Source organism: Rhopalosiphum padi, chromosome 1, assembly GCF_020882245.1.
Source record: "Rhopalosiphum padi isolate XX-2018 chromosome 1, ASM2088224v1, whole genome shotgun sequence".
In the NCBI taxonomy this organism is placed as follows: domain Eukaryota; kingdom Metazoa; phylum Arthropoda; class Insecta; order Hemiptera; family Aphididae; genus Rhopalosiphum; species Rhopalosiphum padi.
The window spans coordinates 43,043,816-43,070,760 of NC_083597.1; the positions used below are offsets into that span (position 1 = coordinate 43,043,816).

Here is a 26,945-nt window from a genome sequence, read left to right on the forward strand (position 1 = left end):
TATATTATCACAATATCACATATTATCAAATAAATAATTCCTATAAATGCAATATAAACCAAACCTGTTTTATAATATCAATATATCACTGTAATTCATAAATGTGTCAACTTTCACCATTATCCTTCACAGGCCCAGTTTCTTCTTTACAAAATTAAGACATTATATCATCAAATATAAATTTATAAATAAAATATAAGTTGATTAACCAAACTGTCATGCTTACAAAAGATTAAATTTTGTTTAAAAACATTAAAATTCAATGTGTATATCAAGTATATTTCAAAATTATTCATTATAAATTTAATCATTTTAAAAATCACGTAAACAGCCTAATCGTTTTGTCTGCCCCACAACTAAACACCCATGGTTCAGTAGGATGGAATGTCACACCAAAAATTCCAAAATCTGAGCAATCCTCATGTTCCTTGAGTAATTTTAATGGGACAACTAATGGATTTTGAAGTAAATCACTAAAAATACAACAAAAAAAAAACATTAATAAAGAAAATTAAATAATAAAACACAAACACTTACTTATAGACCATTCCATGAGAAACAATTAAAGCTCGATCATCAGAGCCAGATGCAAACAAAGGATAACGTTTATGGAAAGCAACAGAACGTACAGCTGTTGAATGTAATCTAAGAGTTTTATATGGTTTGGTAGAAAGATCAAGATCAAACCATAACATTTTTCTGTCATACGTTCCAACAATAAGATTGTCGCCACCTAAATATCAATAAGATTATGATAATGATAATAGAATAAAATATGATGTATTCAACTAGTATACAAAGTAATAATGTCATATTAACTTTAACATTTCAATTTAAAAACCAATGAATTAGGTATTTAATGAATTTAAGGCAAATTACAATTTTAAAATATTACAAAATCAATTAAATAATAAAAACAATTAACTCATTGTCTTCAGCTATCGTGTCATAAAGTAATTGTTACTTATTCATTATTAGTATTAAGTCATGGATCCCTAACTAAAACTTAAAGAGGGCCCTTTATTTTGTATGTGCTTATAAAAGTTCTTTCTTAAAAAAAAGTGTTTTACAATAAAGTAAATTTAATGAAATACAGTTAGGTAGTCATATTTTAATGTAGAAGTTAAAGGGTTAAAAAAAATTACTGAAAATATTTTCATAATATATAAATAATAAATATATTAGAGCATTAGTCATGAAATGAGTTATATATCCATATTATTTTGTTTTTTAAATATTTACACATAATAAATGTTTTTACAAATATTAGATACTATTGTTTATCAAAATTAATATTGTATAGCACTTGGTAACAATTAACAAAAGCTTATGTGGAAACTCCACTATATACAGTTATAAATAAAAAATGTTACAATCTCTATAATACAAATGAATTCAATGAAAAAGGCTTTAATAGTATAGTTCAAAATAAAGAATTACAAATGTTGCACTTAACAGTTTCATTTTTTTTTTTTTTTTTGGTTACACAGTTCTAACACATTTTAATCCAGTTTCTATCAACTCTACTTTAGTTTACTTTTGTTTTTTTCAAGTGCATTGATTTATATTAATAAAAATAATTAATAATACACCATACCGTTATTTAATTTTTTATACAGAGATAACAAATAATAAACAAGTAACTATTATCTATTGCTTTGTGTCTTGTACAGCTTTATTAATTACTTTTTTAGTGGTAATTTTAAAATTTATAATATAATGTTTGACATATTCTTAATAATTCAAGCACAAATTATTAAGCTAATTAAAGTTTGAAATATTTATACCTGGATGAATAGCCATTGATGAAATCCATTTTGCGTAACTCATTAATTTTTTGAATAACTCTTGTTTAACCAAGTCATAAATTCTTATATTTTTTTGAGTCTGAAAAATAAAATAGCACAATTATTAATTTTTAATTATAGTAAAAAAAATTGATTATTAGTATGACATGAGGTTATTATTTACTGCAACAAATAAGAATGGCCTAATTGGGTGGAAAAGAACAGATTGCACCAATCCTTTAGATTTAGCAAATGGTAATTGTGAACGTCTAGTAGACATTTGGTGAATGAGAACTGATCGATTAGCACCATCAGGCATTACTGTAGCTGCATAATCTCCCCGACCATGCCATGTCACCTGAAAAATACAATTTATCATAATACTATCATTAGTGGACTATATTAAAAATATTTATAACTGTTATAAAAAGTATTTTATAGTCTTATACCCTAATTAATTAAGTTATGAATTATAAGAAATTTAATATTAATTAATATTTTATTTTAAAATTATTTAATTACCTGTTTTATTTCTTTAAAATGATTCAACACAAGACGAATGCCGTTTTCCCATTCTTCAGGTGTTGCATCGTCCCATTGAACAACTGCTTTTACCTTATCAGAGACTAAAATAAATTGTATAGTTATTATCCACTAAATAACGATAATTATTTCAAATCAAAACATACCAATAGATGCTTGAACAGGTGGTGTGGATAGAATAGAATCTGTTTTGGAAACTATTAGATGATCACCAACACCTGGATTTATGATTAATAATTTGCGATCAGCTACAACTGCAACCAATGATAATGCTTTGTTTGGGTTCCATTCAATACTACGCACTATACCTCCAACTGGTATAGTCCTCAAACAACGACCCGTACTAATTTCCCATACTGGAAATAATTTTATTATAAATTACAAATAATAAATATTAAATTCAAATCAAATTTAAAAAATATAATATATATTACTTTTAATAGTCATATCATCAGATCCAGACAACAAATATTGACCAAGTGGATCAATAGATATACAACGGACCATATCAGTATGACCATTAAATACCATTGATTGAATTGTAGGGAAAGGTTGTAGATCCTTAGGACTTGGTAATTTAGGTAATAAATCTTCTGGCTCAATAGTCAACTACAAATAAATTAATAAAATTATTTAATAATTGAATCAATTTTTCATTTAATAATAAAATATACAAATGTATACTCACTCTCATTTTCCTAGCTCTAGGACACAAATACAAATCCATACATCTTGTGAATCTCTCTTTGATAAATTTGGGATATGCTGGGACTTGTCTAAGGCTAGAATACTTTTGCGGTACATAATGTAATTTGCGTTTCCAAGGAGTTTCTTCTTGTTTTTTCCATATCCTCATCTAAGTAGAAAAATATTTATCACTGTTTTTATAATTGTATAACATAAAAATACAATAATGATAACTTACTTCTCGTTCGTTAAATAAGAATTCAGGAGGAGGATTATAAGACTCTGCATGCGATGGTAAATTTCTTTTTGGTGCAGGTATATGATCAGTAATGCGCCTCATATTTTTATCTTCAGCATCATCTGTGCTCCACATCATATAAAAACTACGTTCACGTTTCTTTTCACGTTCCCTTCGCTTTTGTTCTCTAGTTTTAAGAAGACCAGCTCTTATTAATCTAGCATAACGTTCAACTCGCTGAGCTTCCTGTCGACTAGCAATGAATGACCGTTTGTGATCAGCTCCATTACGAATGGGCATGTTCATCACTTCTGATGTAAACCATTCAATCCATGGCTAAAAATACACAAATGATAATTTTCAAATAAACATAAAAACATTAAATACACTACCGCATATTGCTCATAGGTTGAATCTGGTATTTTACTAGATTCTATTCGTTGAATCAATTCTACATCTTTATCGCTTAAGACGACATCTTGTCCAGTTTGTAAATCTCTAACAGTACGCCTATAACAACCAAATTATAAATGTACATTTGAAATAATCACTTACCAGTGATTCTTACCAGAAATCAGGGTTCTCCATTTTTTCCATAAAATTATCCAACTGATCTCCGCGTTCAGGCTTAATGATTTTATTACCGTCCCAATCGTAACCGACATGTGGATATTCATCATACCAATTCATTGGTATGTTTCCTACGGTGTTTCTGATGTCCTTAAAATTTAATATACAGATCATCAAAAATCAATTCAATATTGAATCATTGAATACCTATGTAATGAAAACTCACCTCTTCATCAGAAGTGTCCATTTCTGCTTCGTATTCAACATAGTCGTTTGCTTTTTCAGCAGGCGGTAGACCGCCGTTCATGTCTTCGGCCGGTTTGGTGTCCTCCATTGTTCTTTTTTATAGTTCTGTATTAATATTTTTAAATAATAACTTATTATAATGATTATCTACACGTTTTAACTACAAATATAACGCATTGTATCAAAGACAGATACCTACTTAATAAATAAATAACTATAATAAGACGTTTGAACGTTTAGCCGTGTGCGCCGAGTGCGGTAGACCACTAGGCCCGTGTCTGTGTTAAGAAGTCACATGGATTTTCTCGTTTCTAACATCCTGTTATACAACTATCAAAACCACATTATAATCATAGTATCTATATCCGTGGTTTAAAGTAATGCCAACGTTGAATAACAAAGTGCTTGTATAGACATTTCATCTTATCAATAATTACAGATAAAAAATGATAATTAAAACATTGATGTATTTGAATTGTATTTTAAAAATTACTTTTAACAGTTATTCATTCTTTTATACTTTATAGTTTATACATCTATTTTCTAATAAAAATTACTTGTTTGTTGTTACAAATAGTCAATAAATCATCGAAATTATCAAATAATAAAACTAAGAAATCTATTTGGACACTTGGCCTAAAGTGAACTAAGTCCGAGAATAAAAGTTCCAAATTTAATAGTTAATAAGTAAAGTCACCTAATAATATTTGATTAGGTGTTAGGTCTAAGGACTAACCATATTATATTATGTTATAGATTATCACTTTAATTCGAAAGTAGTAAATTACAAATTTATTACACATATTATCTTCACTTATCTTCCCTTAATATTAAAAGTGAATTTCTTTGGATAATAGTTTGGTTATTTTGGCAAACGCTCAGTCTGTGTCTGTGAAATCCTTATAGTGTAAATCCAACAATTTTTTTTAGTGAAAATGTGTGAAACTGTGAAATCTTTAAATTTAAAACAAAAGGTAATAAATTCCAACCAGATTTGTCATTATAAGTAAAACAAAACACAAGTTCCAATTTCACATTAAAAATAAGTGTTAAACATATTTATTATCTATATATTTTATTATCATTGTATTTTTTGGGATATTTAAAAGAATTCATATAGGTACTAACAAAAATCGTATTTTGTAATAATTGTACTGTTTTTTGAATATTTTGTTTTATTTAGGTATATAAAATTATAAATAACTTTTAAAATAAATGTATAACCGTAAATACAATAATACAATATAATTTAGGTAAGCAAATATTTGTAAATGGTTATTATTATTTTATTAAATATTAATGTAAATCGAATTAGGTTTCATTAAAATATAATATATGTATTATGTATATTAATATTAATTTTTAAAAATAAATTTTTACCGGACTTTTTTACGCCTATATGCGTATATTGTATAATAATACAAAAATCACAATGCTAATAAAAATAAAGATATAAATGCAGTTAAGTTTCCACGCGAATTTTTCGATTTTTTCTTCCCAAAATGTGTGTTTTAAAGCACTGAATATACAAAAGTCTAATTCAAAAATTCTCGTAAATCGTTATTTTGGAAATTATATCTTTCCAAAGTTTACGATTTTACGCATTTACGGATTTACGCATGCATGCGCAAAACAAATAATAAAATGTTAAAACCTCAAAATTTTCTGAAAAAAAAAATTCAAAATGGCTATCTTCGATTTTATTGAAAATACTCGTAATTAAATAATAAATTATTTATTGAAATTTTTAACCAAAACATTAAATTTAATTAAAATATGAAATACTTGTATAGTTCTTGTCATTATGAGTCTTTTGAAAAAAACATAATTATAATATTTCCATTATTTCAGAAAATATTGCAATGAATAAATCCTCGTGGGACATTTTACACGTATTTTATTATTTTATTCCTGAACACGCAATGAATAAATAGGTTTTTTTTAGAAAATAAGCTTTATTTTTAAAATGACAATCTATACATTTAACATTTTGAACAATAAGTAATATTTTTATTTAGACATTCAATAAGTTTATATACAATAGCACATTAGGAAATCACACATTTGTGACACCTCTTAATACCTATATATAAACCTATACCACTTAGGTTATAGGTACGAATAACCCGAACAATCTAAACGTCATTGTTTCGTAGGTTGTAGGATAACTGGATAATTTACATAGGTAACTAATTTTTTATATTATATGTAAAAAAGGTACATATGTATATTGACTTATTGTGTATACACTAACGTCCTTATGCTGTTATGCCCATTAAAAATATTAATATTATTTTACGATTTTTATGTATATATTTTATACTAAACCGAAAACTTCCAGATCCCATAATTGCCCATAAATCATAATCTACTCGCAGTAGGTACCTAAATTATATCATCGAACAGACTACAGAGCCAATCGCTATGATTTGGATATCGAATCTGTAGACCCTTGTATAGGGAGGGGGCGAACTTCATACAATATATTCATTATATATATATATATGTATAAACACATAAATTACTTGGAGTGATATAAATTACGAACATTTGTAGGAAGAAAAGCCATGAGATGGGCGACTGCCGCTTTCGCCGGTTCCTGCAGGAACCATATGAAATAAGTCACGTCTTCATGAAGACGCTCTTAGGTTGGATAGCGGCCTCCGGGTCTATATTTAATGTTGGCTCAGATTATATTGTTAGACTGTATAGCTGTCTTACAAACTGCAGCTTCCTGGCCTTCATCATATCCTTTAGCCTTAGGAAGTTCTTACGGATCCGTGCCTGTTATCACTGAAAAAAAATATTGTTGGAAGAACCGAAATATAGTATAAATAACTGTGAAATTTAGTTGCCTCAGTGACAACATTACGTTTAGTTAAGTATACAAATTGATTTTTGTTGATAATATATTGTTGAAGGAACAACATATTAAGCACTTGCAACTAAATACATTTGATTATATGTACTAAATAATTAGTTGTAGTAAGTAGTAACATAATTAAATATTTAGCATGACACGCTATTTTGTATTAATTACAGAACATGTTTGTATTGATTCAAGGAATTTTTGTTATACTTACAAATTTACTCCTAATTCACAACTAATAATTTTGTTAATAATACTTAAATTTGTAATTGTTGGTATACAATTTTCAGTTACCGCTACAATATTTATTTTGTTAATATAACTCCATTAACCGATTACATATACAGAATATTTTGTTAGTTAAAATTAACTTTTATTTGTTATAGTTACAACAATTTTAGTTAATTAAATAATCAAAATGCAGATAAATATACTAAAAAAATAATTGTATTTAAATATTCACAACAGTTAACTTATTAAATAACTTAATATTTATAAATATGAATTTGTTTTTATTATTTATTTTATTCATACAATTTATGGTTTGTACCTAATTCGATTATTTATTTTAACTGTTTGGCTTTGGCATATAATGGGTATTTTGCATCTGTAGAGGGCAACGGCGCCATGGGCAATAAGAAGGCCCAACGATCATCTGTAGGCACAGCTACAGAAACGATTACTGTTCTCGACCGGACGGCACTTGTGGTGGCTACCGTGGCTACTGTGGCCGGAAAAGTAAAGCGGCGCGTGACTAAGATTGACAGCGTGGTCGAGCCACTCGGGCGGACGTGACGGAGACGATGGTCGAGTCGTCGATGCCAACCTGCAGCAGGCCGTACGCTCCGCGACCGTCTACCAGCCGTGTCCAAGTTGCCGTCCAGAAGGACCCACCGACAAGGTTTGTCCAAATGAGCGTCACGTGGTCACCACTTGCAGCGTTATGGCTGATCCAGTATCCCTGGTTGAGGGACGAAGACATCCAAACTTACATGGAGTTGATGAACTTGAAGGATGTGCAGGAGAAACTGCACTCACGTACGAAAAGAACAAGGACGATTGCTAGAACTTCCGAAAAACACGATCTGATTGTCCTGCTTAAAAACCGCTATCTTCGGTTAAAGAAAACGCAAGACGAAAACACGTCGGCGCAAAGGCTTGATGGTGGAGCTAGTTTCGCATATTGCGTCTTGCATCACAACCATCTGTTAATTGCAATATAAAATATCATCATCAAATTAGGTATGTCAAGCACGAGTAATATGATATATGAGAGTGATGACCATCTTTTTTTCTCACCCCGCTTTGTACGAATATAACGATTGCAATTTTGGAGTTGTAAAGAATGATCCTAGAATAGCGCGTGGCACAGGACCCAAGTGCACCCCAAACAGTTTTTTGTTTATCGTGAAATAAATAATAATCACTACATATTATTCGTGGTTCTAGTCTTATATTAATTATTATTATTAATTGTTGTTGTTATAATCTACTTTTCGGTCTTTTCCGGTGCCATCTGCTAATAATAATACCGTACCTATAGTACAGTACTACAGTAGATTGAAGTTCAAATGGGACATACAGTACATACATGCAAATTATAAACTCCCCCCCCAAATTTAAAACTCAAATTGCGCCTATGGATTGAACTAATTTTCGCAAAAACAAATCGTATATAATATGCATCATATTATTTCGTAAGGAAATAAATTTTCGCCTAATATAAAAAAAAAAAATGGAGACATCTATTTACGATAATTTTTAACTGTGGTGAGAAAAACTTATGAGAAACCTTGTACTGTAAGATATTATACACAATTACTGCAGTTTTCAAAATATGCAGATTAATTTTAAGCTATTGCCTATATTTAAACCATAAACTTATTATTCACATTGTTTTACAACAATAAGGTGATATTAAGTCAAAAGTTAATAACAATAATATATTAATATGATAAAAAATATAAATACTATTATAATAATTAATAATTAAGTATCAATAATAATATGATAAATGCAATGTTTTCGGCAAAAATTAAATTAAAATAAATTACTTCGACAGGAATATAAAAAAAAAACACATCATGAAATAATATTATATACTTTGGTAATATATAATAGGTTGACTGTTTAGATACCTCATCCGATCAGAATGATTTTTCTCACAGAACGATATTATAAATCATTTAATTCAAAAATACGATACCCGTAATATAGTGACCCACTCGACATCTGTATACTGTACAGTAGAGAGATACCTTGCACTAGACCGCTTTTCTATTATTACCGCGCGCGGTTTCGGCGGTTGACGGAATTACCAGGCCTTTGCACCGTCGTTAGTTTCGCCTTGCGTTTTAACCGTATATGACGGTCTTTAGGCTGGACTCCAAGGTCATGTTTTTCCGAAGTCCTATCAATCGGCCTTATTGTTCTCTTCGTTGTACGCGAGCGTTTCCGCAGTTTCTCCTGCAACTCCCTCGCGACAATCAACTCCATATAGGTTTGGACGTTATCGTCCAACCACCAGGGAGATTTCATAGAACCATAACGCTGCGAGTGTGTGCCGCGGGACGCTGATTTGGACACTCGTCGGGAGGTCTTTTTGGCTGGCAACCTGGCAACGGATGACCGTCGCAGAGCGCGCGGCTTGTCGCAGGCCGGCTTCGGCGACTCGGCCGTCTTCTCCGCCACGCCCACACGACCGCTGTCGACCTTGTAGGTCACACGACGTTTTATTTTTTTGGCCACGGTAGCCACGGTAGCCACCACCTCGGTGGCCGTCCGGTCGAGAACGGTTTCTGTAGCTGTGCTCCCGGCGCCGTTTAATTTAAAATTTTTCGTGTTCATTTTTGCTTGATGTGTGAACTATGAAGTGTGTATTGTGTTAATGGTAATTTTAAAATGTTATGAAATAAATGTAACTGTTATAAATATCTGTATATTTATTTCGTTGAGATGGTAACGATAATATACTCCTATATCATTATATCAAACATTTTCTGTATCAATATTCAATTTTGACTGTCGATAAAATTATTCGATATAATAATAATTATCTAAGTTATAAACATTTTTTGATTTTAAACCGAACGATGAATGTAATAATGTATTAATATGTGTTAAATGTGTATTTTTTCTGTGTTCACAATTTACCTATAGTAAAAAAAATGCTTTTATTTTATTATTTTTTGATTATGTTCTGTGAAATCAAAAAGGTTAAGAAACACTGATTTAGTAAATAGTAGGTACTTTAGGAGATCAAAAGTAAAAAATTCCCATAGTACTTTTCTTTAATTGGGAAAAACAAAATAAAAAAATTAGTGAAAATGGAGATTTTTTTGGCAAAATCGATTTTGTATTTTTGTGATAATTTAAAAATAAATGTAATGTATATTTAATTTTCTTGAAATATTTATTTAGCATTTTTTAGTAATGATATAATTTTAAAATATTTGCAATTATTTGCAATACAAATTAAAATTTTTCAATTTTTTTTTAAAGTTTATTTATGATTTATATATGATTAAATTTTTATTTTTGAGTGAAGAAACTTGGCAATTAAATATACGATTTTTCTTATTACCATAGTTACAATTTTACAAAACATCAAAAAGACAAAGTTGCAAAGTTCAAATGTATACCAAATTTATTAAAATAACGAAGAGATTGTCCCAACCTCAATGTTTTAAAATTTTTTTTTTGTAGTATTAAAGAAGTATCCCGTATTCCTGTAATTACCATATACAAACTTCTGCTACTCAGTTAAATATTATAATTTATAGTTGTGTTTATTATATTAATTGGTAAAATATGTATTTATGTTATTTATCAGACAGCTTTTGTTGTACCAATACTTAACTGTATATTTAAACATTTATCTATTTAATCATATTCAGAGATTAAATAATTTATAAACATCTATACTTAGATTTTGGATGAAATATTGCATATTTTGTTATTTTAATAAAATTGTGGACTAATATATATATATATATATATATATATATATATATATATATATATATATATATATATATTCATAATATTATATACTATAGTATAACTATAGTACATACATTTAGTACCAATGCGAAAAACAGCTGAAATAGAAAATTAAATCACATAATAGATTTCAAATAGTTTTATAAAATAAAACATGATTATCATATTATAACATTAACCGTCATCTACTTGTACCTATACGATAAACGCAAAAACCAATTGTTGCTACTCGCTGACATTTGTCAACGACGTTTAACGATTCTAAAATTTTAATGAGCAAAGTGGATATGAACTAAAAAAATATTGCGTTCCATTCAGTTTTATTTATTATAATTATAATTTATAAATCACAAAATACATACAATACAGCCTAGCTGTACAGGGATGATTCTGAAGCTCGTTTAAGGGGTGGGGAGAATAGGAAATTTATTAAAGATGTATAAAGTACAATGAATACATGACCGTAATATAACTAATATAAGCAATTAATTAAAAAAGAAGTACAACGCTTATAATTAACTATATAGGTACATTATAGATTAAATATTTTTGCTCAAATTTAAGTTTTTTTAAATGCTTATTTGAGTGCTTATAATGATATTTTTAAGTGCTTATTTTAAAGATTTTAAGTGCTATAAGTCCCGATCCCTGATTATTACCTATATTATTATATTCTACTGTTGTATATTTAATCTACTATGTATATTTTAAAATGGAGAAAAAAAATAAAAAAAAAAAATCACAAAATGTTTAACTTATACGCGTATTAGGTTAAAAAAATTACAAATTGGCAAATTGCCAGTAATTTTTCGAAATGATAAAACTTTGTTAAAGAAACAAATATCGACGATGGCTAAACATACGCGTTGTGAATTGTGATACGTTACCAATCATGAATCAATGGAGCGGTAATAGCCAATAATAGGTCCTACGAACAGTACGAACGCACTTAATAAGTTAGATACAGTACTTTTTATAAAATATTAAAATATATAAACACTCTATTAAACAGAATTTAAACTATGGTTCTTAAATAATACTAGTGATCTATAGCATGTTATGTAATGTACCGCGGTGAATATAATGTAGTCTATTTACTTATCTATTCCACTTTAGTTGCACTTCTTTATATTATATTTATTTTTGACAATTTATTCCTTTAGTATTTTATTACTAATTAATATGTCTATTTATGTTTTGAATAATAGTAAAATATGACGCAGTTTTTACGAAAAATTTCGAAAATATTATACAATTTATATATATTCATAATTACCTACCTAACCAGTGGTGAGATACTGAGATGGCCCATTAAACTATATAAATTAACTATATGTAATTGCTATGCAATTTTGGCCAATAAATATCATTATTATTAAAAAAAAAAATCAACTTAGAAACATTTAGTGCCTCTTGCAATCAGATTTAGTATTTACTTACCTAATTTAATATATAGCCTATATAGGTAGACTTTACCCTTTATTTTACTGGTCTTAAATATTATATACATTTTTGAACTACTAATTTTGGTATTATTGATATCATTTTGGTTGTTTTATACTGTTATAGTAATAATATTTTAAAACATTAATAATTTCATTAATTCAAAAATTCACTATGAAAGGCCTCAATAGGTAACCGTTTTTTTAAAAAAACTACATTATATGCATTATTTGGGTGAACTGAGTGAAGGAGTAGGTTTTGACTCCTGAATGTCGAAACTTCATATCCAAGGACCACGACTATGCCAAAACCGGACAAAACGATAATCGATAAAAAAATTACGTATTTTTAGTTTTTATAATCGTGTTTCTGTTTACAGTATTGTAATCAGTGGCGGCTTTGGGGGTATTTTTTTGGTGAGGCGACTTATGTATCACCCCCCCTCTTCATAACAAAAATTAAACTTCATAATAATGTAATTTAAAAATATAAAAATAATTATAACTATAATAATATACTTGTTTCGTATAGTAAATAATATAATAAAGTGAACATTTTAAAACTTGGTAGTCCTGAAAAGGACTTTTTTAAGTATACATTATACCTACCTACTACCTAGTCTTGAAAAAGACTTTTTAAGTAAACCTAGTCTTGAAAAAGACTTTTTAAGTAAACCTAGTCTTAAAAAAGACTTTTTAAGTAAACCTAGTCTTGAAAAAGACTTTTTAAGTAAACCTAGTCTTGAAAAAGACTTTTTAAGTATGCAAAGTTCTGAAACTATGAATTAAATAAAACTATATCAAACTATTATGTTTTGTATGTTAAATTTATACTCCTATCTTTTTGATTAGCATATATGTTTATAATATTATCATAAAATGATTCTGTCTCTAATAATATAACAACTTCGTCTGTCACTGGATTCATATTCATAGTGTTAAATGTTAAATGAAAAGCACAAGTTGACAACACAAGTAAAATTTAAACGAATTTAAACAAAAAAGCACGACACGAGCGACGACTACTGACGACACGATCGAGATATAAACTAATAAACTAATAATGAAATTGGTTTCATTAGGCGCTGTGACAATAATAACGGTTTATCGGTTTATGATTATGCAATAATATCTATATTATGTTATTGTTGAACGTGCCGCAGACATGATTGCGGGCTAACTATCTATTTTTAGTATCAGAGGCGATGAAAAAATCGCCTCACTAAGATCATTGCGCATGCGCTATTCAGCTTATTTAACAGTCGCGCGCATTCGCGTACATTCGCATGTGTGTGTAATTAATGTACACAAGTTACAATTCTGAGGCGACGTTGAACGTCGCCTCTCTGACGTCATCGGAATATTTCCGCCGGCTGAAATATGAGCGTTGGCTTACGTAATTATTATTTCGTGCATTTCTTATCGGTTTATTGCTATTTTTTGGTAATAAACACGAAATAATATTATACTATAATAAAATAAATGATAATTCATATTATTAAAATTCGTAAAGAAGAATTTTTTTCAAATAAAATCATAAAAATGTTAAAAATTATTAGCGAAATGTTATTGTCAAGAAATACTTTTAGCGTATAATTTGCTACAAAATTTTAGGTGAGGCGGCGCCTCACTTGCCTCACCCCCAAAGCCGCCACTGATTGTAATAAAATCATTATTAGAACTACAAATATCTTTGACAAGACAAATCAAATTACATTTTTAATTTGTCATTCAAATATTGCATATAATATATTATTATTATTTTACTAGTTACTACCTAAAATACTAAAATAGGTAGTTATTTAAAGTCTTAGACTCATGGTGCGCTAGTAGTGCCAGAAACAGCTGTTTTAGATATATTACCGGTCACATTACGGGAGTTCGATAACATTATACAACTTATACAAGTATCATATCTCGGAATAATAAATTCAGCGGTCTTATCAAAATTAGTATCACTTTATTTTTTTTATTCTCATAAAACATACTGCTTTGATCATCAACGTTCAACACTCGTCCTTCATAGCCCGTCGTTTGTAAGTAAAATAATATAATGCATAAATCATATATTATACTATATAGTACCTATATACTGTCTTTGCTTTCATTTGTTTCTGTGTTGTCTGTAAAAAATTACATATTTTTATATTTTAAACCTACAATTTCTTTCTGTTTTACTTATAACTATTCAAACATTTTTTTTATGTTTTTTTCTACTAGTATTTTGAAATAATTTGGAAGTTATCATGGCGACTGCTGAGCATGTAAAACAAGATATGCCCCCAAAAGGTGGCTACCGGAAGATTAATGTTGCTCGAGTGTTTCCTAAACCATTTGCCAGTAGTAAGTAAATATAATTGTTACTCTTGTAAACTTTAATCACTGCTATCAAATCACTTATAAGTTATACTATAATCAATGTTAAAAATACCAACTTTTTGTTTAAGTATAAACAAATATTACATTGCTCCTTCCCTGGGACAAAATATCATTACCTGAAAACATACTATCGAACTTACTGTTTAAGCTTTAAGGTTAATATTTTTGGCATTATATTACAGAACCAAAAATATAATTATTTAATTTGTGATAGCCATGCTTGATAATTTATTTAATTGATACAAATATATAATATCTAAAATATACTTTTGTACAAACAGGTATTAGTTATTTTATTAAAGCTTATTCAATGCATTCTATTAAAATTTTCCATTATTTATTTATTTTGTATGACTTTTATACAACATTTATAATAATTATTAGGATAAATATATAATATAGGTAGTGTTAAAACACAGCACAATATAAATATAAAATACAATATACATATATAATTTGATAAAATAATAATATGTTGAATAGTATAGGTGTGTGATGAACAAAAAGTACAATTATGTACTAGTTCTGTATGTTTTCTTTAAATTTTCATGTTCAAGGGTTTTAACCATTGAACTAAAAAATTGTTTATTGTAACTCTACGCTGTTCTTCTATTTCATCATATAAAAATAGATTAGGGTATTTTTCAACAATGTGTATAACTGTTTGTTTTTCATACCCACAATCACATTCTGATACAAATTTCAATCTCCATTTGTTCAAATATGTTTTGTTCATCCATGTCCTATAAGAAATATATTAAATATAACTTACTCCCTTCTGGGGAGATCAGAACTAAGGATTGTTTCGTTGGATTTTTGATTAAGTTTGGTTTGTTAGGGTTGCTGAACGTCCACGCAGCATTCTATTTTTTAATTGAATCAAATTTTTCTAAAATATATTTTTGAGCAAGTCTCTAAGTAGGCTTTTGAGATTTTATAATTAGTTAGAATCAGTATTGGTGTCATAATATATTATGTTACATGTTCTATATTTAATAAAAATTTAAAATATTATTTTTTTCATTTTAGATAGAGCATTGGTTGGTACATATATAGTTTGCACTGGGGTAGGTTGGTACTTTTACCTTTTAAATGACAAACTAGTTGACAAATATCAAATTGAATCACGCAGTTCAATTATTGCTTTAACACCACTTTTAGATGCTGAAGCTGACAGAGAGTGAGTATAGTATATTTTTTTTATTTTTTTTTTTTATGGCTGTTAATAATTAATATTAATAAACCAATGTATGTTTATATTATTACAGATATTTAAAACAATTAAGAAAAAATCGTGATGCTGAAGAAAAATTAATGAAAAATGTCAAAGGATGGAAAACAGGTACTTTATATGGCGAACCTATATACAAGACAGTTGATAAATCGAAACTTGTTGATCCTGGTTTGAATGAGTACTATGTGCATTCTCCCGATAAAATCTTGTATGACCGAGCCTACTGGCATAAATATTTATAAACAAGTAAGTATTATGTTATTGAAAAAAAGATGTTTCGTCTTCATAAGAAAATTGAGTTTTGTCTCCGATCAATATTAAGATCGGACATTTGGTACCCAAAAGTTCTTTGATTATATGACATTTATTTCTATCCAAGTTTTTAAATCATTATGTATAATACCTTAAGGATCATTCAAGTTCATTAACAATCAACAATAAAATTACAATTTAACAAAAAAAATTATATTTAATTTGAATGGGTAATTTAATGTTAAATGATAATAATACAGAATTAAAATATATGTTAACTATTCAATGAAATACACTATAAGTTTATAAACAATTTCGAGTAGAACTTTATTAACAACACTTAACAAAAAACTTAACAACAGTACACACCACTGATGGCCTCACTGGCACACGTTAGGGCAACAACTAAAACTAATACAGGGCGCTAGCTCTTACAATACTATTTGAGCGCTCCCTGCCGGCACAAGTTTTTATATATTTTTATTATTTTTTAATATATAATAATAATTAGAGAAGTCCCAATTATTACATTAGGTTAAATCAAAGTATTATGAAAATTTATTAATTTTATTAATTTCTTAAAAATAATAATATTAAGTTTAAAAATTCCAATTGAATAAAAAAATTATAAATTCATTTTTAGATCAACTAACTCATGTGTTTTAAATACCATAAAATGTCTTTATTAAGTTTATTATTTCTAAATCCTGTATAATATTATTTTATTTTATTTTCCTCAAAACTAGTATTTTGTCATCAATTGAAATTGTTCCATTACACAAGGTTTTGTGAACACATATCTACCGGATTCCTAATTCCACTTTTTTTTTGTTTATATTAAATAACTTATTTTTATTACTTTTTGTTATTAAAAACTCCATAATTGTACTTAAGTTTGCACTATTTGTAAGTGTGCCACAGAATGATTACTTCATCATGTCAACATAAATGTAAATTCTCAAACATACTTATTGTAAAATGTATTTCTAGATTGTATGTATAAAAAATTGAGTTAAAAAAAAATTTGCACTATAGCATAAAAAAATATTACTATGTTCAGTGTGTGTATAAAAATAGGAAGTATAAAATATTTTATCAAATCGGTTAATCTTAATAGTTTTTAATATACCATGTGGCATATTGTATCTATTTGAAAACCCAATAATTCACTGTATTAAATATTAGTAAAATTTAAAATTTAAAATTTTTTTTTTAAATTTAAATTCAACTCACATACCTTGACTAGCTATTTAGTTAGTACATTAAAATTCTTGATAACTTACCTTATATTGATTTTTAAAATATGTTTTGTTCTTAGTTATGTATTTGTATTATTTTTATTTACATATTTTATTGATCATTAAAAATAATTGTTGTAATTAGTAATTATTAATAAAATTATGAACTTGAATGAACCTCAATAAATTAATATGAATAATCATTTAAAAACTTGATAGAACCAAACATTCTATAATAAAAAGTACCCTGGGGACTAAATGTCCCATATCTAGGAACTCCCGGGGACCAAATTACTTATCTTAATAATATTGATTAGAGACAAAACTTCTATAAGCTCAATTTTTAAATGGAGACGATACGTCCTAAAATCTATTTTATTATCTTGAGAATTGTATTTATTTAATTAATACATATAAAATTTAATACCTTACGTTTTTTATTTAATATTTTTAAAAAAAATCTTAAACATTTTTTTTTAGAGTAATCATATCTTTAAAAATGAAAGTTCAAATTGATCATATCTGCCCATCAAAATAAATTTAGTATACTATAAAATAATCTATAGAACTTAATAAAATAAATTCCAAAGTTTATAAGAAGTATTGAGTACATATTTAACTTTAAAGTTACTAAATATCTTAACAGTTATATGAACAAAAAATATAAGAATATTACACAATGTGAAATATATAACAATTTAATTTGATAAACAGTTGTTTTAATTAATATTTTATAGAATGTCAGATTATATTTAGAGTTGTAAATTACAATCATTAGTATTATAATTTTGTAGGTTAAATATTCTGTTCAAATAATATCATTTATTATTTATTATAAATAGGAAAATATGAGTTACTAATAATTCATCTAAGTATAAATAACTTATCTGAACATTTTGAACCATTGTTTAAATATTCCCCACAAATAAATGTTTAATTTAGAACTTAAAAAAATAAATATCTTACGTTTATTTGATTGAGATTTAGTCATTTTTACTTAAATTAATAAAATATATTTTAGTTTATATAGATGTGTAATAATTTATAGTATAATAAAATGTATTATCAAACATGAATATCATTTTTTAAATTATTGACATGTACATCATTAATAGTTAATTTACATTAATAATTTTCATGTATTATTTTACAGGTATCTATGCAATTTCTACAAGAATGAAAGTCATTACAATACTTGTTGTATTACATGTGTTTAGATTCAATAAAAACGTGTATTTTTTTTTTTTTTTTGATAGTAACATAAAAAATAGAAATAATAATTTAAATATGTTTATTGAATATTTTGTATTTGAAGCTTCATTAATCGATCTATTAGCTGAAAATTGAGATTGCAATAAAAGAATGAGTGTATTGTTAAAATATTGTTATCTAATGACCTATATTAAATATTATAAATAATTTGTATCATATTAAAAGCAAATTTAAATTATATTTTTAGTTAAGTTAATTAAATGAAATTTTATTTAAATACAGATAAATGTAAAAGTATGGCTGAAAAGTAAAAATATCTATAAACTAATCATAAACTTAATTTAAGTATTTGAAAAAAAAAAGGTGTACTGACATATTGTTATTATTAATATTTTATATTTTATATTGCATTATTAAGGTTTTCAATAAGATCATTATCCTTTTACACAGAGTTGATTCTATAAAAAGTATTTAGGCTGAAGATACCTAATTAGTAAGACTTAATCATATAACTAATAATTGCCATAACTAAATATAAAAACCAAATTTGTAAAACAATAATTTATATACATTTATAATTAATATGCATTTTGCATAATATTAGCGTTAGTCCAGAGTTGATCAAACAATGGATTCTGGGCCAACTTCACACTAGTTTTACAACAAATATTGTACTCTAAACTATTATAATATTGAAGTTAATATATTTGAGAAGAGAAATGAAAAATAAAACAGAAGGAATGTTTATTATCCATTAAAAAAAAAAGTTGTATGGATAACACAGAGTAATAAAATACAATTATAATAATATGTAACAATATAAAATATGGTATTCTTTTCATATGTTGTCTACCGCATATTTCTACATGTCTTTGCTGTCTATCTCTATCACACATATTTTGAAACTTAATATAAGAGTATAATATGACCTACCACATACTTTTTATACTTAAAATATAAATAAATAAATGTACATATAATTATAGTATAAATGTACAATATTTTATAATAAACAATTATAAAAATAATGAAATAATACTTATCAGTTATCACCTATAAAAAAATAATTATCAGCAAATGCATATTAAAAATTAAAAAATGCTATTATTTTTGTTATTTAAATTAGGTACAACATAATTTACATCTCATAAAAAACACTCAGTGTGTTACATTAAAACTAAGCTACAATTGATTATCTTGTACGTTCACAATGATTGATAGACCCTTGTTTTATTATAGTATTTTATTATTAATATAGAAGTAATATCATTAAGATGAAGCTCAATCGTCATCATTGTCAAATCATTCAAAATTACCATAAATGCGTGGTAGATTAAATGTGACACAAATACTTAAATTAATATGTACCTATTCTAAGTCGTAATGTGTACCTACTTTTATCTATAATTGGGTATAAGAATTTTTTAAACTAGAATAAAACATTTTTGAATTATAATTTATTTTCTAGTCTTAATAATCATTTTATTTTATTATTTGCTACAGTAGTACATCTACAGATACATAAATAAATTGACTATTAATTTCTTTAGCAAACAAAGGATTAAAGGTTATAACTGTTATAAGTTTAAACCTCGAATGAGATGCAATACGTAAGGAGCCTTTTACTCTACGGACTAAGGTAGTAAGGTCCGAGTGTCGAAGCCTAATGCCTAAACAGTAAATGGCAAATGGCAAATATTGTAAATCGCGGTTTTCTTATCGCTTGTTTACTCGTTATCACTTATCAGTGACCTGAACACCGGTGTTGGCTAACCTGATACCTGAGGAATGCGTTTTGCAGCCTCCGACAGAAAGATAAAACCAGTGAAAATAAAAACCAATCAATAGATATGTAAACAAAAGATGAAAATCTTTGCGTTTTTATCATTGAAAATATTTCGTTTTAGTCTATAGTTAGTTTTGTTTAACTTAATTATTTAAATTGTCAACGTTTGTTCGTTCCGTATGCCGTTTAAATTAGCAGTTCGTCCATCAGACATGTTTAGTTCGCGCACTTTATCGAGCTGATATTAAACACTATTTATTTACATTGCATCGAACGTTTTTCCTAGTATTTCAAGATCGCTTTCTGGTACATTTTTATACAACAATATTAATACACAGTTACAGTTTTTTTTTAATGTTTATTTTTATATTTTGTTCTTTCAATCTTTGACTTGATATTTTTTTCTGTTCTTCCAATAACTATTTTTATTTAACAGATCGGCTGTCATTTCGATTGTTAAGAAACGAGACCATTAAGCTGGCAGGAGCATTGGAAGACAAGTCAGATTTGGAGGGGACTGCTCCAACCTCTCCAGATCATGTTCCTTCGGATCAATCAGGTATTTAACGTTAAATATTGTACAAGTATTCAGGTAGCGAGTTAATATATAGATGTATAGTTAACGTAAATGCTTTTGTTTACGGATTTTGGATCCACTACATTGCACAGTTAAAAAAGTTTATATTTTAAATTGTTAGAATTTTTAAATTTATTAATATTGTAGTAACAGTTTTAATTTAATATTAAAACATGTTTACTGTTTTGTAGTGATAATAATTTGGCTAAAATTTTAATGATATATATAGTTGTTATATTCTGTGTATATATCATTATCTTGATGATAGCTTATCAGTAAAATATAATCCATATAAATCTTATCAATTTTCTGATATTTTTGTACACATTTTATTTCGTGTAGGTATAAATTAAAATTCTAGGCTTATTTACACTTTATTGGATTCCAGGTTAGCGTTTGGGGTGGGCATCTAGGTTCTAGGTCCAGGGCACCTGCTATAAGAGGGATTTCATTGATATTTAAACACATATAAATATAATACCTAATAAATTATACCTTATATGTAGGTACCTATAATAATTAATAATTTAAAACTTAAAATCGACAAAAAAATCTTTTTTAAAACATAGTTTTTAGTTATTAATTATTATTAATTTATTACTTCTATGGTCTTGTCAGTTGTTGTTATAGCATTTTTATATAATTAGAGTCCTTATCAATTTACTTCATCCTACAAAATAATTGTATAGGTACATCTAAAAAAAAATTTCGATTTATTATTGAGAAAGAGGGTAAGCACTGATATATAGTTTCGTCCAGGGTATCATTATTTGTAGCGCTGGCCTATATAATTATTATTTGTATCATAAGCTTATGCAAAATAGGGATGCTTACCTACTTAATAGATTAGAGACTTGTCTACTATTATCAGGTATTCTGTTGTATTGTTGATTAATGACTTTTATTTAAACAATAAATAAAATAAAAGTATATTTGTCTTCTAATTTATTCTGTGTCTGTATTGTATACTTATGCACTTAGGCTTTGTTTAAAGTTCTAAATTTAGATGTTTATATTATGATTGAAGTGAACAGCTATAAAGGTTTCAAATGAATGTTATAATATAACTTAGTATAATTTAAAAACTGCTCATTCGGTGTAAGTAAGATAATCATGTCAACTAACCATAATCATCTGTAAATACATATAGAGTTATGCTCAGTAAATATGTGCTGTTTAAATTAGTCTATATAGTCTATTAGTCTTATCAGATTATTTTTTGTTTTGTGTTACCTAATTTGAAATGTAGATATGTTGTTTTCTTCAAAAATATGTATAGTTTCAGTTTAAATTTTACTAAAATTGGAATTGTTATTATTAGTATATTATTTAGCTTTCTGGTAACATTTCTTACAAATATAAAAATTAATTTACATCCAATTATAAGTTATATAATAATTATTAGTAATAAATTGTATTATTGAATAGTTATCACTTATCACAATAGATTTATTTAATGTGCATAAGCCTAGTATGTTTTTGATACTTACCAAAAATAATTTAATGTGAATTTGAACTAGAGCATATATGTTTACTTAATAATCATAATATTTTTAAATTTTAAAATTGACAAAAAAAATGTCTATTGAATATTAATAATATACTATTGTGAAGCCAATATATATTTTACTTAATTTAGAATAAAAATAATAAATATTAAAGTTTAAGTTAATTTAATACAAAATTATATGTTACACTATAGATAGGTAGTATCTGAGTTATAAATTTAAACAAATTTGGAACTAGATATTTTATCACTATTGATCATCAGATAGTTTTATTTTAAATCAAGTTGTTTTGTTTTGGACTCCTGGTACCTTAAATATAATATATATGCGTAAATGACAGTGGTACCGATATGAACGGAGTAGGTAAAATATAAATGTATAAATGTAATGTAAAAATATTTGGTATAAAGATTATAGGTAAGGTACTTATTAGTACTCATTTTATTTGTTTCAAACACTAAAATAGTTTTTAAATCTAAGCTTATATGGTTAATTTTTAATATAGTTATAATTTATAAATATTTATATTACTAAAGCAGATCAAATATATGTTCATATGAGGATAGTGGTAAACTAAAATAATGTATGGGGATTAATCATTTTACCCTTCTTTTACTTTAACTACTGACAGTAATCTAAAATCTAAATATTAATTTTTTGATCTACTTAGATATTTAATAATCCAATGAAACAATTCAATAGTTATAGTTAATTATCATTATTTTAAGTTCTTACCTTTTTATATTTTTTCTACTCGCATTTACATTTTGTCTGCTGGTATTATTTCCCCCTTTATAAGTATTATGGAAAAATATTAAAAACAATAACAGTGTAGTAATAGTCATTAAGCATGTTTGCTTTCAAACAGTTGAACAAATATTGTATACACGGCTGTTTTGTACACTCAAGAGTTAGCATTTTATCTACTATTCGTTAGTATTAACTAAGCGTGTGCTTGACTCGTGTTTAATTTAAATTTCGTGCTTAATACATTGTTCTAATATATAATTTATATGCAATTTTTAATGGTAAGTTATTTTTATTATCTTGTAAAATTATTTTTTTTGTAAGAACTACATTTCATTAGATATTTATTTTATAATATGATGTTTTAAATTTTGAGTGGAGTAATGCATTGATAACAATGATGTGTATTTTTATTGTGTATGTACATGCCAGTAGAAACAAACGCTTTGATTTACAACTTAAATATATTTTTTGAATGAAAGTGAATCTAGTTGACACTTTTGGGAAGTCCAATTTAAAAATTCTCAGTAGGTACTTTTAAAAATAATCGGGAAAAACAAAAAGAGTGGGCTAGTGCCGCTAGTGGGTACTGCTTTATTGTATAATAGGTCATTACTTGTGTCACTGTAATGGATGTGATTAGAATTTAATGATATTATCATCTATAAATACGAAAAACGATTCTGAGCGGAGACGGTTTGACTAGTTTTGGTAAACTGATTTAATTTATGCCAAAACACGACATTTTCTGTACAGCAGAGCGACATTTTTAGGTTTTTAATATTTTTCAAATTTTATATTATATTTTTTAGTATCTTATGAGTGATAGACATTGATCATTATATTTTATATAATATTAATTTTTATACAAATAAATTAGGTATGATAATAAATTTGTTCTTGATAATTTAAATATAATAAATGTGTTATGTATACACATTTTATATCTTAACATTTAATCGTATTTTTATATTATTGTAATACAATAAAATAATTTTTGTCAAAAAATTTTTATAAACAAATAGTTTAGTAACAATTTTAGCAAAGAATAATACGATTTGGTATCCAAAATTAAAATACCAGCCATCAGGGTTTTATAATATGAGTGTACTATGTACATAAATATTAATCGACATTTTTAAAAATATTTTTAATTTACGTATTGTATTTTTTATCTATAAAAATGATTTAGGGATTAAATATTTGAATTTTAAATAAAATTTTTATTGACGATCAAAGAAAAAATATAATGCTTGAAGAATTATAGCAATCAATGTTATTTTTTTGTGACTATAAATTAGATAAATGTTTTGTATATGTATTGTATTTGTACTTAACCTTGATAGTTTGATACAATGTTTTATGAGTGTAGTGAAATTTAAATAATTTCTATGACTTAAAATTGCTGAAGTTTTAATCGTTGATAGAATTGTTTGTTTATTGTATTCTAATATTTATGATCATTGCAGCAGTTTACCATTGTCGATTATCTACTGTCTACTGGCAAAGTATTTTATATACATGTAATTCCATTTTGTGATTATGTGTTTAAGGCATTTAGCACACCAATGTTGGATCAATAATTATTGGCAATTTCAAGGCGTGTAGGTAAACTATAATCTTCCAAAAAAAAGTTTGGAATTTACTTGATATTTCCAGTTTCTTGCCCCTTCAATCTGTTAGTAAGCAATCTTATATAATATGTGTTTGTTTAAGTATCACGTAAAAATAAAAGGGGCAAATAAAGTTCAAATCATAGGAAATGGATTATTTTCATTTATTTATAGAAAAATTGTAGTTTTAGGTTTTGAACAACTTTACCATATTATTTGTACGATTTTTTTTTAAATATTCGGTAATAAATATAAAAGTATACCTACCGATTTTTGTTACAATCTAGTATTATACCTACTAATTCTACTAATACAATTCTACCTCCTAAATTTCAATTTTTAATTTCCTTACGAAATAAAAATGACAAAAGAGAAATTTAACGAAAATGCGCGATTTATTTTTGCACATTAATATTGTGTAAGAATTTTCGAATAATTTGAAAAGAAAATGGCATAATGTTTAAAAATATTTTAATATTAATTTTTTGTAATAATAACAAAATAATTTGAAGTTAAATCGTTATTAGGTACACTGTATACGTTTGAATTTCTTATATCAACATTTTAACTTCAATCGTTCATAAGTCTTAAAACATGTGTATCGTTTTATGCTAAAGTTTTTTTTAAAATTCCAATATAAAAACATATGAAAAAATCTTGTATTCATTTTTTTAGTTTTATACATAAGTAAATGTTAAATTACAAAATAATTTGCAGATTTTGAATTTTAAATAATTAAATGCTTGTATAAGAAAAATGGTGACCATGTACTATTGATATTTTTTAAATGATGTAAAAAAAACTTTCAAGAAAATACATTTGTATACAATTTTTTAGCGTTTTTATTTAAATAAAAATTAACTTGACATAAAATGAGCCAAAATATTTTGAAAATTAAAATTATTCATTTAAAATGATATTAATATTTGTTGAAAAATTCAAGTCTGCAGATATTCTTTATTTTTAATAATAATAAAAATTAAAAATCGATTATTTTTTCAAAAATTGGATTTATGTAAACTTCCTTGTTTTTACCAATTATTTTATATAGTACAGGGGATTCTTAATTCTGAAATTACCAACTAAATCCTATTTCTCACTAGAAGCCACTCTGCAAATTTAAGATTGAAGCAATTTTATTACTTATACCTATAATTTGTAAAACCTAAAGGTGACGCTGAACATACTAAAAACATACATAATTGTAAAACCAATTCATAATTACTTCTCTCAGAATCTTCAATTAACTATGATCAATTACAAATCTGTTTTTAAAATTATTATCGCATCATTAAACGAATCGATATATCAGAATTAAAATAATATTACGTAATAATTGGCGAATCTTATTATAATAAATGTAATTATTTAAAGTATATAATAACTCTGGTTGAGTTAGTTATTCATATTTAATTAGTTATGTTAATTATTTTATATACATATATTTATATTAATTCTGTCGTATTTACACTTCTAAATATATATGATATTAATTATGTTATATTTTCATTTTTGCAAATTATAGTATGTTTTAATGATTTCATCATATTGCAGTTTGATGTAATTATAGAAGCATCTTGTTATTTCCTATCGAAATTAAAATTTTCAATCGTCAAGCAGTATTTGTAATGCGATTTCTGTTGAAAAAATAATAAATAAATTTAAATTAAGGTTTTTTAAATTGGTGAATTTACTTACATAATATTCACATGTTTTATTGCAACTCTTATCTTCGTCGTTCATTTATTATTTATCATAATCTAATTTAAATAAATAAAACGGTATCAAGTGGATACCTTTCTAAAATAAGGGTCGAATGGGAGCAATTGTAATGGATGTATTAAATGTGAATTCTATGTTATATAATTGTATACCAAAACCTATTCTGAGTGGAGACGGTCTGTCAGCCTAAGGATATTTTATAATTCTAACATCAAAATAATTTGCTAATTTTCATGATTTTGTTGAAATTCGTTAAAATTCTAACTTCAAACGTTTATATATTTTTTTTTTAT

General features: G+C 26.2%; 3 protein-coding genes across 8 annotated transcripts in view; 2 read left to right on the plus strand and 1 right to left on the minus strand.

Moving 5' to 3' along the window:
* Window positions 1-258: 258 nt before the first annotated feature.
* Window positions 259-4,402, minus strand: LOC132916953 (ribosome biogenesis protein BOP1 homolog). 3 transcript variants are annotated; one of them, XM_060977426.1, is made up of 13 exons: window positions 4,271-4,402; window positions 4,052-4,176; window positions 3,824-3,975; window positions 3,648-3,765; window positions 3,256-3,591; window positions 3,019-3,186; window positions 2,765-2,939; window positions 2,477-2,686; window positions 2,310-2,413; window positions 1,972-2,145; window positions 1,788-1,887; window positions 538-733; window positions 259-473 (listed from the first exon to the last, which is right to left on the minus strand). In XM_060977426.1, the coding sequence occupies exons 2-13, from the start codon at window positions 4,157-4,159 to the stop codon at window positions 320-322; spliced, it is 1,995 nt and encodes a 664-aa protein (XP_060833409.1). In that variant the 5' UTR covers window positions 4,160-4,176; window positions 4,271-4,402; the 3' UTR covers window positions 259-319. The 3 variants fall into 3 exon arrangements, with proteins under 3 accessions (XP_060833409.1, XP_060833410.1, XP_060833408.1); XM_060977427.1 differs by having other exon boundaries at window positions 4,267-4,285; XM_060977425.1 differs by having other exon boundaries at window positions 4,052-4,345.
* Window positions 4,403-14,270: 9,868 nt separating this feature from the next.
* Window positions 14,271-18,939, plus strand: LOC132917326 (NADH dehydrogenase [ubiquinone] 1 alpha subcomplex subunit 13). Its single transcript, XM_060978029.1, has 5 exons — window positions 14,271-14,420; window positions 14,605-14,727; window positions 15,793-15,943; window positions 16,032-16,243; window positions 18,641-18,939. The coding sequence occupies exons 2-4, from the start codon at window positions 14,631-14,633 to the stop codon at window positions 16,237-16,239; spliced, it is 456 nt and encodes a 151-aa protein (XP_060834012.1). The 5' UTR covers window positions 14,271-14,420; window positions 14,605-14,630; the 3' UTR covers window positions 16,240-16,243; window positions 18,641-18,939.
* A 1,615-nt stretch (window positions 18,940-20,554) lies between these two features.
* LOC132917295 (serine/threonine-protein kinase tricornered) overlaps window positions 20,555-26,945 on the plus strand; it is a 126,397-nt gene continuing 120,006 nt past the window's right edge. For 2 of the 4 annotated variants that reach the window (XM_060977994.1, XM_060978011.1), the window contains exons 1-2: window positions 20,555-20,791; window positions 20,922-21,044. In XM_060977994.1, coding sequence (XP_060833977.1) covers window positions 21,024-21,044 — 21 coding nt within the window. In that variant the 5' untranslated portion in view covers window positions 20,555-20,791; window positions 20,922-21,023. Of the gene's footprint in view, window positions 20,792-20,921; window positions 21,045-23,568; window positions 23,599-26,945 lie in introns of those variants that run through there. The other 2 variants (XM_060978003.1, XM_060978019.1) reach the window with 1 other exon arrangement.